General features: G+C 34.7%; 1 protein-coding gene across 6 annotated transcripts in view; it reads left to right on the forward strand.

Annotated features, from left to right (window-relative positions):
• The first annotated feature begins 452 nt into the window (after window positions 1-452).
• The window catches only part of LOC145998692 (neuronal synaptobrevin-like), a 51,520-nt gene continuing 37,204 nt past the window's right edge, over window positions 453-14,768 (forward strand). For 2 of the 6 annotated variants that reach the window (XM_083135168.1, XM_083135169.1), the window contains exons 1-3: window positions 465-632; window positions 9,983-10,094; window positions 14,233-14,311. In XM_083135168.1, the coding sequence (XP_082991294.1) occupies window positions 631-632; window positions 9,983-10,094; window positions 14,233-14,311 (193 nt within the window). In that variant the 5' untranslated portion in view covers window positions 465-630. Of the gene's footprint in view, window positions 633-9,982; window positions 10,095-13,489; window positions 13,569-14,232; window positions 14,312-14,768 lie in introns of all 6 variants that reach the window. The other 4 variants (XM_083135167.1, XM_083135166.1, XM_083135165.1 and 1 more) reach the window with 4 other exon arrangements.

Here is a 14,768-nt window from a genome sequence, read left to right on the forward strand (position 1 = left end):
AAACAAAGTGCAAACTCTCCTTAAAATAACCTAAATTACCACTTTTGTATTTAAAACAAATGTTAATAATTCACTTGTCTGTGCTACAACGCAGCTATGAAATAGAAACCTTTACAATTCCAGCTCCATCCGAAAAAAAAAAAATCCTGCGTACGCCAGTGGTCATGGTCTATCCTTTTGTTTTGTAGTAAGTTGAAGTACAGAAACAGAAACAAAAGTGTCATCGAAGCAGAATATAGGAATTTATGAGAACTAAGAAATTATTTTATTCATGGGTGAAGTTCAGCCTGTGGCTAGATGTCAGCTCAGAACATTTCAATTTCAAAAACACACAAGAACAAGATGGAAAATTAAAGAGAATTAAAATAGTGGAGACATTTTGCCTACTATTATGTTTGTTGTTAGCTGTACATGGAATTACAAATGATTCCAGCAGAAATGAACTGCAGGTTTTGTTGTCTTCTCAGAAGTTCCCGGATGATGACATCATCTTCATAACATTCACGAGTCACTCCTACAACTGACAACTGACTACACGCACTTTCACCTACTAATCCTCCATGTTATACACTGTATCCAGTATTTGATGTTCTAAATTTGGTTGCACAGACACATTGAATTGGTTGAAAGATGTAAGTATGCTAGGAACTAAATAATGAAGTATCTACATACAAATAGCATTTATGGTGTTAATCGAATTCTAGATCCTCAAGATAGTGATTCATATAACGAGAATCGTTACGCTTAAAACAGGATAGTGGTGAATTTTATCAATTACTATAAATAATGTTTCAGAAATGTTAGTATAACTATTTTGGTGCAGAGTAATTATATATGTATAGTGTTATGTCCAAATAGTGTGAAGAAGAAAAACGCGTAGGAAGTTTCACTTCCTTATTCACCGTTACGTAGAGAAATGACCTTTCGAAATGCTCGAGTAACTCGTAAAGATGCAGCGTATAAAGTTGTTTTTCTTTAAATGTAAAATCTTATCAATAATAAATTATACTACCATCTGTTTGAAATTGTTACAAAAGTATTTAGGGTAAATTGTTAATAAAGTATTGTACCCCGCAAATCATATTAGTGAATGTTTATACTGGAAATTTGCACGAAACACTCCTCAAATAACATTATTCTCTATTAACTATAAAATATCAAAAACTATAATAGGAAATTGCACAAAATGATGTTGTCATAACGAAACCGAACATAAATAAATCCTAAAAAAACAACCCTTAAATAAATAAGAAAAAAACACCCTAATATTAGGGGAGGTTATGTAATTATCCATTCCAGCTGATGATAATATGCAAATGAAATTGAAACACTGCATTCAAATCTGGTCTAAGTAAAGCTTGTATTGAGTATCTAATACAAGTAACAGCTTGGTCGGACTTCTCTAAGCTTTTTTTTTTTCGGTAAAACTATGATATTCCCCGGACACCTATAACTTCTTCGTTTTGTCAATTTTTGACATTTGTACTTACCTATCTGCTTCACGGAACATTCTTTAACGTGTATTCACGTTTTTTTGATCAAAGTAATTGCAATTTTTTTTTTAAAAAAAGTGGTTTTGTAACTGAAGAACGTACGTTTTCGCAAATGGTTTGTGGGGCTAAGTGTCAATGGTTCGTGGGGCTATGCGAGAATGGTGTGTGGGGTTATGCATATTTTTTTCGAAACAAATTTTTAACTATTGTAACCTATTCGTGACCCTACCTATCCTAACCTTACTGGAAATGGTTCGTGGGGCTATGCATCAATGGTTGAATTTCCGCTATGAAACATTCCCACATCACACAAAACACCTTCCAGATGTTAGACAATGCTACAGGAACTTATTACCGTAAGTAGTATCTTCTGTAAAAATGAAGAAATCTGGCCGGGGAATATCAGATTAGTACCTTTTTTTCTTTTTGAGAAGTTGTACGAGAGGATTAGAAAACCATTTGGAAATGAAGGTGAACCCGTGAATCTGTTAGTTTTAACTCATGGCAAGCAATTATTGTGCCAAAAATTTGTAGCATTTTTCAAGGGTATAATATTTTGACAAAAATACAAATCTATGGGCAAAACTAAGCTATGTCCTGTGCGTTGCACCGTGTTATGAATGCATGTCAACGTGTGTGGACTTAGACCTCACAGATTCATGATCTCTGCCATAATGCAGGTTATCGATCAGCACCGCGATTTAGGTGCTCATTGATTTGAGGCAGGGTGCGTTCCAGACTAACTTTATGCAAGAACAGTGTCCATAATCCCACCCTGTGAATCAAAGCTGGATATCCCTTGTGTCAGTCAGGTGGCCTACCAACTACATCACAGAAACGCCTGGAATCTGTCATTTTGAAAGCTGAATGTAATTCTGCAGCACCATCCCTCAATGAACAAACACCTGCTCACTATTAAACATATTTTGAATTAAGAAACAGAAAAAATATTCTGTAAGAAAGATGCACGAAGTATTCATTATTGCCTCTTAGTATATGTATTTGGCTATGGTGCAGAACAGGCACAGTATAATGAAGAATAATTGTATGTGGTGCCTCAGTTTTCCTTTTTTCGTAGTAGTCATCCCTCAGTTTGCCATCTTTTCCAGCCTTTCACATTTTTTTTTTTTGGAATACTTGGCAAAGGGGGAGGGGTGTGACCCTACACAATTTTTTCGGTACTAGTTTACTATCCTTCGGACACATTTATTTATTTTTACAGAAGAAACTACTTACTGTAATAAGTTCCTGTAGCATTGTCGAACATTGGGAAAGTGTTTTGTGTGATGTGGGAATGTTTCATAGCTGAAATTCATGTTGTTTGTTGAAAATTAATTCTCCGACTGAGAATAGCTAGCCCCACGAACCATTAGCACGTGGTTAGTTCTGTTAGGTTAGGAAACATAGTTAAAATTTGGTGTCGTGTTAGTATCAGGATCTAGAAATTGGAAATAATTGCGAACCATTGGCACTAGCCCCACGAACCATTGGCGCGTGGTTAGGTTAGTTCTGTTAGGTTAGGAAACATAGTTCAAATTTCATCAAAACAACGTTGATACACCTTCAGGAATGTTCCGCGAAGCAGATACGTAAGTACGAATGTAAAAAATTGACGAAACAAAAAAATTAGAGGTGTCCGAAGGATAGTAAATTTTTACCGTTTTTATTTTCCTGTAGTTTACGGTTATTACAAGCATAAGAAAACAGTTCTTTCTTTGTGACGTTTCAGGAGAACACACGCTCCTTTCATCAGACATTTATTTTCATTTTGACTAAAGATACAGTTATAACAATGGTTAGTAATTTTTAAACAAAAATAATCTGTTATATAATGGATGTTGTCAATGTTACATTGTTGTAATATAGCAACTTAACTGTGAAAAAAGCAGTCTATTTTATTTTTATTTTAGATTTTTTAAAATTATGAATCCCAAATATCATCAGGTAATTCAAATTCATCATTGTTTTCACAAAGTCTCTTGATGTTTTCTGTTACATTAAATTTTAAAGATGGTGGCTTACTCCATTTGTGAAAAAGAAAACTCCACACTGGATCTATGTTACCATTTTCACTATTTAATTTATTCCAGTGTTCTTCTGCAATGAACGAGGCTTCCCAGACATTCAACTCTGTGTTTCCCGTTAATCTTTTTAAAACCCTTCTCTTTTTAATCAAATGCTTCTCTTCGATGATATGAGTTGACAAACCTGTTCTTGGGTTTAGATTTATAATGTCCAAATCGTGTTCGTGCCATCTTATTGCCATTTTCCTTGCTGTTTGTCCCACATAATCTTTTGAACATGAACAACTTATATTATATATTCCTGTGGTTTCCACATCTGGTAGCGAGTTTCTCATTTTGAATTCATTAAATGTACATTCCAAACTTCTTGGTGATTTAAAAACAATTTTGAAATTAAAATTTCTAAAAATTTTTGCAATTTTATGTGAGAATCCCTTGTGGAATGGAATGCACACAAATTTCTTTTCAACAGATTTTTCATCTTTGTCTGTATTTCTCTTTTCCTTTAGTTTTCTTGCGACTTGTTTTTTGATTTGGTTTATTCTGTTAGTGAGAAAGCCATTTTCTTTTGCTATATTAAAGAGCCTTTCTTCTTCATTTTTGATATCCTCATTATTAGAACATAGTCTTTGTGCTCTCAGGAAAAAATTTAAAAATATGTTATCCATTGTTATACGCGAATGTTCTGATTTGGCATGGATGTATTTTTCCCCCGCTAATTTTTTTCTATGGACTGATGTTTGAATTGTTGAGTCAGTTGTCTTAATTTGCAGATCAAGGAAAGAAATTACATTGTTATTCATGGGTTCGCAAGTGAATTTTATGCGACGATGTGATTCATTTAACGATTTAAATACGTCCATGATGGTGTTCTCATTTTTAGCAATAATTAGCACATCATCTACATATCTGATGTAGAGTTTGATATCTGCACCTATCGTATTAACAATTGGAGATTCTATGTAATGAAGGAAAATGCTGGAGATGATTCCGGATACTGGGTTTCCCATTGATAGACCATTACTTTGCTGATAGATTTTGCCATCAAATATAAAGTAATTGTAATTTGCACATACAGTAAACCATCGAACCATTTCCCATGATTCCACTGGGTTAACCTTCATCTCAATAAGCTATCTGTGTAATGCATCTGTGGCACCTTCTATTGGGACACTAGGATATAAATTTTCAACATCAAAACTTGCAATACGATACTCACTATTCCAAACAATATTTTTTAGTTTCTGTTTCACTTCATATGCATTTTTAACACTGAATGGTGTTTGTTGTTTAATTATAGCAAGTCTTTCAACTAAATATTTGGATAGTTTGTATGCAGGATGTGTGAAAGTTGCAATGATGGGTCGTATTGGAGTTCCCGGTTTGAATTCAAAATGAGAAACTCGCTACCAGATGTGGAAACCACAGGAATATATAATATAAGTTGTTCATGTTCAAAAGATTATGTGGGACAAACAGCAAGGAAAATGGCAATAAGATGGCACGAACACGATTTGGACATTATAAATCTAAACCCAAGAACAGGTTTGTCAACTCATATCATCGAAGAGAAGCATTTGATTAAAAAGAGAAGGGTTTTAAAAAGATTAACGGGAAACACAGAGTTGAATGTCTGGGAAGCCTCGTTCATTGCAGAAGAACACTGGAATAAATTAAATAATGAAAATGGTAACATAGATCCAGTGTGGAGTTTTCTTTTTCACAAATGGAGTAAGCCACCATCTTTAAAATTTAATGTAACAGAAAACATCAAGAGACTTTGTGAAAACAATGATGAATTTGAATTACCTGATGATATTTGGGATTCATAATTTTAAAAAATCTAAAATAAAAATAAAATAGACTGCTTTTTTCACAGTTAAGTTGCTATATTACAACAATGTAACATTGACAACATCCATTATATAACAGATTATTTTTGTTTAAAAATTACTAACCATTGTTATAACTGTATCTTTAGTCAAAATGAAAATAAATGTCTGATGAAAGGAGCGTGTGTTCTCCTGAAACGTCACAAAGAAAGAACTGTTTTCTTATGCTTGTAATAACCGTAAACTACAGGAAAATAATTCTATCATGCAAGCAATGCGTACATACAAGAAAAACTATTATTTACCGTTTTTGTACATCAAATTAATTCTTAAAGTTAGTGCTGTTAGGAACTAGCCTATTAATTTTTCAAATTGTGCAAAACATATAAGAGAAAGAAATATGTATCAAAGTTAATGATTGTAGTACCTAAGTTTTATCTAAGCATTTTTTCAATCTCTTAACTGTTATGAAGAAATTGTTTGTTAGAAAAGTTCCATGATTTTGAGTATTCTGCTAATGCTATTTTCTTTACTCTACCTTATACTTTCATTGGTAAATTATCATGTATAGGGAACTCAAAGCACAGTTTGTAGTTAAAGTAATTAATGTTTGCTTTTCAATTTTCTGTGCGTACATGCGACACCAAATTTTAATCTATAGAAATTCCTAATAACAATTAAAACATTTGTTTGGTGTGAAAATGTAGTTTAAACAGACCATGCTGTTACATTTGGTTGAAAGCAAAACTAATACTGAAATTAGAAAAGAAATGTACAAAATCAGCCTCGGACACCATGAAATTGCCCAAGTATGGGTTTCCATTCACATCAGGCATCTCGCTGGTCCATTGAGCATGCACAGTTTTGCGGTGCCAAAACTACCTCCTCGTGGGGACATTTGTTACTTTAACCTTTAGGGGATGGCCGGTTATGATTGAAACCACCTAAATTGTGTCATTCCGGGCAGCTGGTTTTGATCGAAACCACTTCCATTAACGCATCATACCTTGAAGGTTACACAAGATATTTCAGTTCTGTCTTTTTTTGTTCATTAGTATACATATGAAGACATGACATACTTGAATTACAAAACAATGTATCAGTTGTTACTATTATTAATAAGCGGAGATGTTATGTCTGTAATATTATGGGATAGATTTATAAAAGTGGCTATAACTTCTAAACTACTGCATCTTTGTGAAAAATTTAAATTCTGCAAGCAATAATGAGTAAATGCAATATTTTAAACAAGGTCTGGCAATTAAGGATCTAGGGAAGACACTGTCGCAAAGGCCTGATTGTCGAAATTTGCCCAGACCATGTGGTAACGCACGGCATAAATTACTGTGCCAATTTTTGAAAACTATGCACTATTTTTCAGTTCTGTTTTTTTTGTTCATTAGTATACATCCAAAGGTATTACATACTAAATTTCAAAAACAATGTATGAATTGTTACTATGAGACAAATTGAGGATAAAAGGCTCTAACTGCTCATTTTAAACACCATCCAACAATTTGGTGTCCAGGGTGGAATCAGGGGCAAAGGCCCAAAGTTGGAAATTTTCCTTACTTACGCAAAATTTCTGAATGACATGATTTCAGTTGTTTTTTTTGTTTTTTTTTTTCAAAGTTGTGGCACGAGCATTACATATTCTTATAGAGTATTCATTTGTCGTGCTTCCCTCCAGATTTGGTACATCTACCTTCCATATGGCCAATGCTAGAAGCGAAATTCCGGAAATTGTTCCATAAGCTGGCAACAGTGCCCCTTCATAGAAAGTTATATTTTTTAGCCAATAAGTATCAGTGTGATTTCAACAAGACTTTCTGTTTTTGAAGGAATGTACCACAGCTACATACTACATTTTTTTTCTTTCACTTCGGTCTATTAGGAGTAGGGGGGCACAGGGGTTTGTTGTTTGACAATTTTATTTTTTAATTTCAATTTTCTTCTTTAACACTAATTGTTGACATACACAATGTTTAAATTTTACCTCATCTAAAAGCCCTGTCTTTAGGGTAAAAACGAATCTGATTTCATTTCTCTACAAGGATTGGTTCTCGAGCTACAATTTTTTTTGTATTTTGTGGCAAGTTTAAAAAGCATGCTCTTGAAACGTTCCCGCATGGAAGGCTCTCGTCCACTAAGGCCAGTCGCACACCGGATCAGACACTATGAGTCATTTTTGTTGTAAACCGACTCTGGGAAAGTTTAATGTGGGGCTCTTATGGGCTTCTGCACACCGGATGAAACATTTGTCTCGAGTCTTTCCTTACTACGATGTGTTTCTCAACTCCCCCCCCTTAATTTCACCCGGGGTCAACGCCAATGTCTCCCACCATGTTTCCTGCCAGTTCAGATGTGGGGTATGTAGCATCAGACAGCTTTTTTCGACATTCCACAGTGCACCGCCTCATACACAGTGTGCAATGTTTTCAAAAATTGCGCTCTAACGCGTGAATGACATTATTTCATCGTCTCCATGTGAGGAATATATCCCCCAAGTATTGACATATATTTGTTACACCCTGTATATAATCAGTGCTTTTTTTCAGGTGGTACGGAACAACAAGCCGTACCGGTAACCTTTATATGTGAGAATGAAACTATAAGGATTTTATTTTAATGAAACAAGTGTGTGTGAGTACATGTATGCATGATCATTTATATACCACAACATTTAGAGCAGGTCTTATGATAAACCCAATAACAAATAATAACAACAAACCAACTTGTACCGAAAAGTTTCTTTCCAGAAAATAGCACTGATAACAATAATTAATATTGGTTTCGTTTTGTCGGAAGCAAAGTGACTCGTCATGTCTCTTTGTGTCCCGTCGTGTTGCGTTGCATCTCGTTGTGTCAGATGCGGTGTGCGGCTGGCCTAAAGGTTGAAAGATCGGAAATTGTGAAAGGTTAGTCAGTTTGCACTTTTTCATCAACCTTCAGCTCAGGGCAAACCGAAACTAAGTTCTGGTTTTAGATAGAGGATACACATATTTGTCACAAATGCATTATGGTCAAAATTCTTATACCATAAAGTTATTCTCAATTTGGCCACCACCTTTGTCACAATAAAAATGGTGGAACATGGTGATACGTAATTTGGAACAGAAACCATGGACTACTAATTCTTACAGCTGTTAAAGCGAATGAAAAGCTTCCACATAAAACCATTATTTAACAGGGTTCTCACACACCTGGAAATCTCAGAGAATTTGTTTAAAAAAAAAATATATGGTTGAAGTGTATCTGAAGGACTAGAATATGCTCCTGCCTGTTGATAATGATAAAGTAATTTGATCCTTAATTATATGGACAGAAATCTCTTTTATTCCTGAATTAGTTTTGTTATAGCAGGATGTCTACGAAAATAACAAATCCAAAATTCTTGACATTTCTTTCCTTTTTCTTAACATTTTTTGAATCTCCTACTACTTAGTTATGGTTGGAAATTTAGAAAATAAATATTTTCATTCAATGAAAAACCCCTACAAGAAGGCCGGTTAAGATAAAAACTTAAGATGTACTTTAACAAGAGATTTAGACTTGCTTTAATTATTATTATTAATGCATGTAAAAATCAATGCTTCAGACCTCATCCTGGATGGGGAATGGCTACATTAATTTAATATTTTTACAAAACTTCACACATACAAGAATGTACTTCTTAAGAAACAAAGTGAACAATTCTTAACCACAACTCAATTTTAGATTTACAATTTTATCAAATCCCAGTACAGGTATGTGAGAACGTAAACTCACTATACTGTAAAAATAATAGCAAAAATTCTTGACTTTCTTGACTGGGCGACACCCTGTAGAGGAGGATGGTATTCCCCCACCTAGTAAAATTTTCGCAAAGCAGCAGCCCAGCTGTCTTGTTGCCACCGTGTTAAACCATAGGAGCATCCCCCCCAGCTAACATATTTCACTTGAAACACTGGTATTGGTATCGGAAAGTGAACTGAATGAATTTTTTTCAGATACTGATAGAAAATTGCAAATGTTCCTTGAAGAACGTGAATTCTTCATTAATGTCTAGATGCCTGTTGTGCACAGCATAATGAATAAATATAGAAAATTGTAGAATATTGCACTAAGTTACAGGCTATTTATAAATATACTTGTTGGTACAATTGTCGGTAATTTTACCACTACACTGAAATGCCTATATTGGCCGAAGTCCCTAGAATTCACCTGTCCGATCTCTAATAATAATAAATGAGGATGGTATATGACTGAGGAAAAATGAAAGAGGGCCATTGAAAATAGAGAACTCTGAGAAAAAAATTGAAGATTCTGGAAATCTCGGGGAAAATGCATTTGAATATATCTGGGAATTCAAACACTATTCTCATTGTCATTCTGGGTCATTTTTAATGGATCTATTTATCTGGATCATACATACTTCAGATCTTTGGTATGTTATTACAAGTTCAATTCACTAATACTGATTTTAACGCTCTTCCCCGTAACTGGAACTTTTTAATCCTGTCAACGTTTCGGGGTTCTTTGCTTAGCTGGATATACCTAGGAACTGTTATGCAATTCTAAGTGTACTGACAGTAGCAGAAGTTCAGATATTAGTATTCCTTTATTTCATGCTACCTTCCATACATTTCTGTAGGTCGACAGAAGGAACAGGTGCTTCCTCCGGTGCGGATGGATCCTATCAGCAAAACCCTCAAAACCCGGCAGCTCAAAAGAGGTTACAACAGACCCAAGCTCAAGTTGATGAGGTACGTATGTCATGAGAATATAGTTCAAGAGTTATGCCAGTTTTATTTACTCCACTGGTGCCAAAAGCGAAATGGCCACCAGACAATCTTGCTTGCTCCCTTGCATTTAAATGGTGATAACTTTACAAATAATATTCACAATCAGTGGCACCAACTTACATGGGTTTGTGGGGCCCGAGCCCACCCAATAATTTGCTGTGTTGTTGTTATTACAATTATATTTGTTGTTGTAATTGATAGTGGAGTGCTTATTGAAATGAGTAAATAACAGATTTTAAAAAAAAGTATGGATGCATTGTTGGTGTGCAATAATATCATAATACATGGAAGGGAGGACATATGCATTTTTTATGCATTTTTTTTAAAACATATAAATCAAGTTTTTGAGCCCACCAAATGTTTTTGAAAAGTTGGCATCCTTGTGTGTAATGTTTAAATCTGTCTGTAATGGTTTGATCATGGTAATGTGGTAAAACATGCAAAATCCAGGGCTCTGTTCCTGTAATGGAATTTTTGAACTTGAATAACTAGGTGTACATTTCATAAGTGTCTGATCCATTTACTTAATCATTTACATTCACATATGGGGCATTCCAGTGTTACGTGTGACCTTTGTACTCCCTCGAGAAAGTGAAAACTTTTGATTTTTCCCTTCAGGCAATGTACACTCTTGTTCACGTAAAGTGGCACACATTACATGGTTGAACAGTTGAAGAATGTGCCACTTTATCTGAACAGGAGTGTACATCCAACACTAAGTTTTTTTAATATTGTTTGTTAGGAAAATTTCATGATTGTGAGTATTCTGCTAATTGGATTGGATTAAAATATTCAGATTGAACTGATTTCATAGAATTATGAAGTACTTTGTGGTGTCTGCTAACAAATGAAAAACCTAAGTATGATGCCATAGCCGGAATGCATGAAGAGCATTGACGAAAATGTGTGTGGCACTTTAAAAATGTAGCAAAATTCTACTTCATTTGTCTGTGAAGCATATAGGCTACAGATGCTAATAATTTTTGTTGGTGAAATATGCAATTTATGTGCATTCACAAACATTTAAACCTTCATGCAATTAAACATCAATAATTTTCATATTAATTCATTTTATTATTTACGGAATAGGACCACTTTTTGTGGAATGCCCCATATTAGTTTCCAGTGGTTTTTGATGAATTAATTTATGAGGTACATTTGAAACTGAAATACAAATAGAAATTGATGTCCTAAATGGGAAGTTGTATTAGGCTGGCAGTAATAACAATAACTGTTGGTTTAGCTGGGATTCTCAGTAATTCATTTAAAAGGATTGCTGGGAGTTACAACCCCACCCCCCGCCCAATTTCCATGAAATAATAGGCATACGTAGGAAGATATGGAAAAATACATAAATCTCCTAAATAAAAAGAGAAGGTCTATCCTTGTGAAATTTGTGGACAAGTAACTGATGGCACATTGTTAGTGTTGTTGCCTTGTAATCAAGGGCCCCAGGTTCAATACCCAGTGGAGGCCCATCCCACTTTAAACTGTATATTCAGTCCCAATTAGCCTTTCTGTGCATGAAGTGGACTTGAAAATCAAACATCTCTGGTACACTGGGTAAAGTACTGTAACCTTCCTCCCCTTCCTCTGTTAATATCCGTACTGTCCACATATATTTGATACAGGTTTGGGGAAGATCCACATTATGGTCTAGAAAACTATGAAACTTTTATTTTAAGAGTTTTCTATAGCCACCCTGACTAGAAAAACCAACAGCCATACTTGTTCATTGTCTTTTTAAAGAAATTGCTAGTAAATTTGTTACAAAACATTTCTGTGTATGTCACTACAGCAATTGTGTGCAAATCTTTATCAGTTGTCAATTTGTATAAATAGTAATGTAAGGGAAATGTTAATTTTATTCTTCATTGCTCAATTTTGCTCTGAACACAGTGAAGTTTCCAGCTACATACTCTACAGTTAATAGTTAAAAATTCATGCATGTTGCCCAACAATAGAGTTCATTTTGAGAACTTAAGACTTTCTTGGGATGCCTTGAAGCTGACTGACAGTTTTCTGAATGCCCATAACTGACAATGTACAACAGCGTAACTTGGGACCTAAGTATCGGGAAACAGATCAGGTCCTTGGAAGTTAACAAGAATACTCTTTTAACTTTTAATTTTTAACAAACCTCAAAATTTTGAGGGGAGAGTTGGCAGATTACAGCTATGCAAACAAAACATTTGAAAGAAAAATTACACAATATGGTGATGATATCCTGAAATTATTTAAGTTTTTTTTGACTAGTTTGTTTGTCACCAATTAGTTGAAAGAAATCTTACAAGAGGATTATAGCTTTATGCGGTAATTTGGATAATCTCAAAGCTGAAATGGAAGCTTGTTGCTGTACTAAAGTCAGGAGTAGACAAAATTGAACATAATTCTGCTGCCAGCCCTTTCTCTCACAAACCAGCATTTCTCCCCCCTTTATATTGCAAATGCAGGATAAGAAAGCCATGAATCCACCTAAGATAAAGCTACTCATTTTGAAATGTGGCCGTAAAGCACATAATTTATTAATTAACACAATATTGGATTAAAAGTAATTAATTCTTGCACCGTCCTTCCTAAAGAAAAGACTACCGACACTGAAAGCACTTACAAACTTGCTGTTACTGACCGGAAAACTTTTCTCAACTCCAAGCACGTGTGCATTATTGTAGTGGAACAAACATTCCGGCCTTTATTGTGCACAAAAATGCTTTTTTTTTTTTTTTTTCAAAAGAAAGCCACCATTTCCCCCGCTTTTTTAATGGAATAACAATACATTTCCAGGGACGTGCAACAGTCCTTACGCCGACATATATGTGTTAACAGTAATATTAAAAGAATCGCAATTCCAGCGAATATGAGCAACATTATGACTTAAAAACTACGAACATGACAACGTTAACCAACATTTTGACATAAGTACTCTTACATGGGATTAACACCAAGAACAAGAATACAGTTAACGGGACACATAAGTAGTGGTATGGGATCCTTGTGTCTATGGAAATGCGACAGACATTTATGGCCAAATCCAGGCTTGCAGTCTCCCCTTTATCCGTGCTTGCAACACATCCTGAAATATTTTTAATGCTTCCCCTAGCTAATACACCACCAGATTTAAGGGCATCCTGTCATAAATACCTGTAGATTCATAGATAAAATAAAAACTTTAAACGAGTGCATAAATGTAGCCATTCTAATGGCTAACCTACACTTGATATCAAAACAAGACAAACCATTGAAAACTGTCAGTTGCTTCAGGGACACCCTCTTCTGCTTCTGATATTGCTTATCAGTTACAAGTCAAAATTTTATTAATATCAGTTTTCATTTTCTGTGGTGCTTGTTTTTCGTAGGTTGTTGGCATCATGCGAGTGAATGTGGAAAAGGTTTTAGAACGCGATCAAAAATTGACAGAATTAGATGACAGAGCAGGTGAGAACCACTTAAAGCATGGTCTCTTATCTATAAGGCAAACATAGGTGCAAAAGTAGATTTTAAAAGAAGTACGAGTGTTGTAGTTTGCCAGTGCAAAGCATAAGCTCATTGAAAACTGATTAAATTTGCAATTTATTTTCTCTAAACATATTATTGTGAATTGAGTACAATGTTGTGAGAAGAATGATTGGCAAAAAGTATGCACCAGGAAATATCTTTGAACCGGTATTATTTATAAGTGGTTATTCACTTATGTTGTATTATTATTATTCTAATTTCCTCTGTTAATTGCAGCGATGAGGGTGACTGTGGCTTCAGTCTTTATGTTTTGTGTCTCATGTAATAAGCTCATGTGCAGGATGCAAATAGCCTTTCAGCTCATAGGTTTTGTTATTTTTTGTGTGAGCTGTGTAAGGAACATCAGACTGTACTGCTTATTAAACAAACTGAATTTTTGTTTTATCAGCAGCTGTGTGTGCTGTGAAAAATTAACTGCAGTTATGTAATGAAATGATAATTTCTTCTCTTGACACATTTACATCTGAATGAGCATTGCAATAAGGTGTCAGTTTTCATTGAGCTAATGCTGTATATATTTGAAATGGTAGATTGTAAGTTGTACACTAATGTATTATTGTTTCTGTGCATGCTGCTGTAACAGGTAGTGGGTATTATGAGAACTAACGTAGAAAAAGTCCTGGAGAGAGACCAGAAGCTTTCTGAATTGGATGACCGAGCAGGTAGAGAAACTTTGACTTTGTTTCTAATATGATATATTCATATTTATAAATCAGTTATTGTGTTTGTGTATGTTCCGTCATTACTGGTTGAGTCTATTGAGTGTAAATTATTGTGAAATGTAACATCAAGTGTACCTATAAATGTACGATATATAATTAATATGTCACACGTGCATTACTCAGTTTGACCCTTGCATCATTTGGCATGTCCAAACATTGTATTTTGTTTCACTGTGTTTTTTCTTTCTTTCCCTGGAAATCTTTGTGTGCAAACACTACACGTTACGTTGCATGTTACATTGCGATACCAGTGGTTGGTTGATTGATTTGCTTTATTTTACTTTCCTTTTGTACCACTTTTGGTTAATTTGCGAAGATGGGGATGTGTGATGATATTGATAAATGGACACTCACAAACATACATGCCCAGGCCAGGATTCGAACCTGAGACCCCTGG

This window comes from Lepisma saccharinum, chromosome 14, assembly GCF_977018435.1.
Source record: "Lepisma saccharinum chromosome 14, izLepSacc3.1, whole genome shotgun sequence".
Classification (NCBI taxonomy): Eukaryota; Metazoa; Arthropoda; class Insecta; order Zygentoma; family Lepismatidae; genus Lepisma; species Lepisma saccharinum.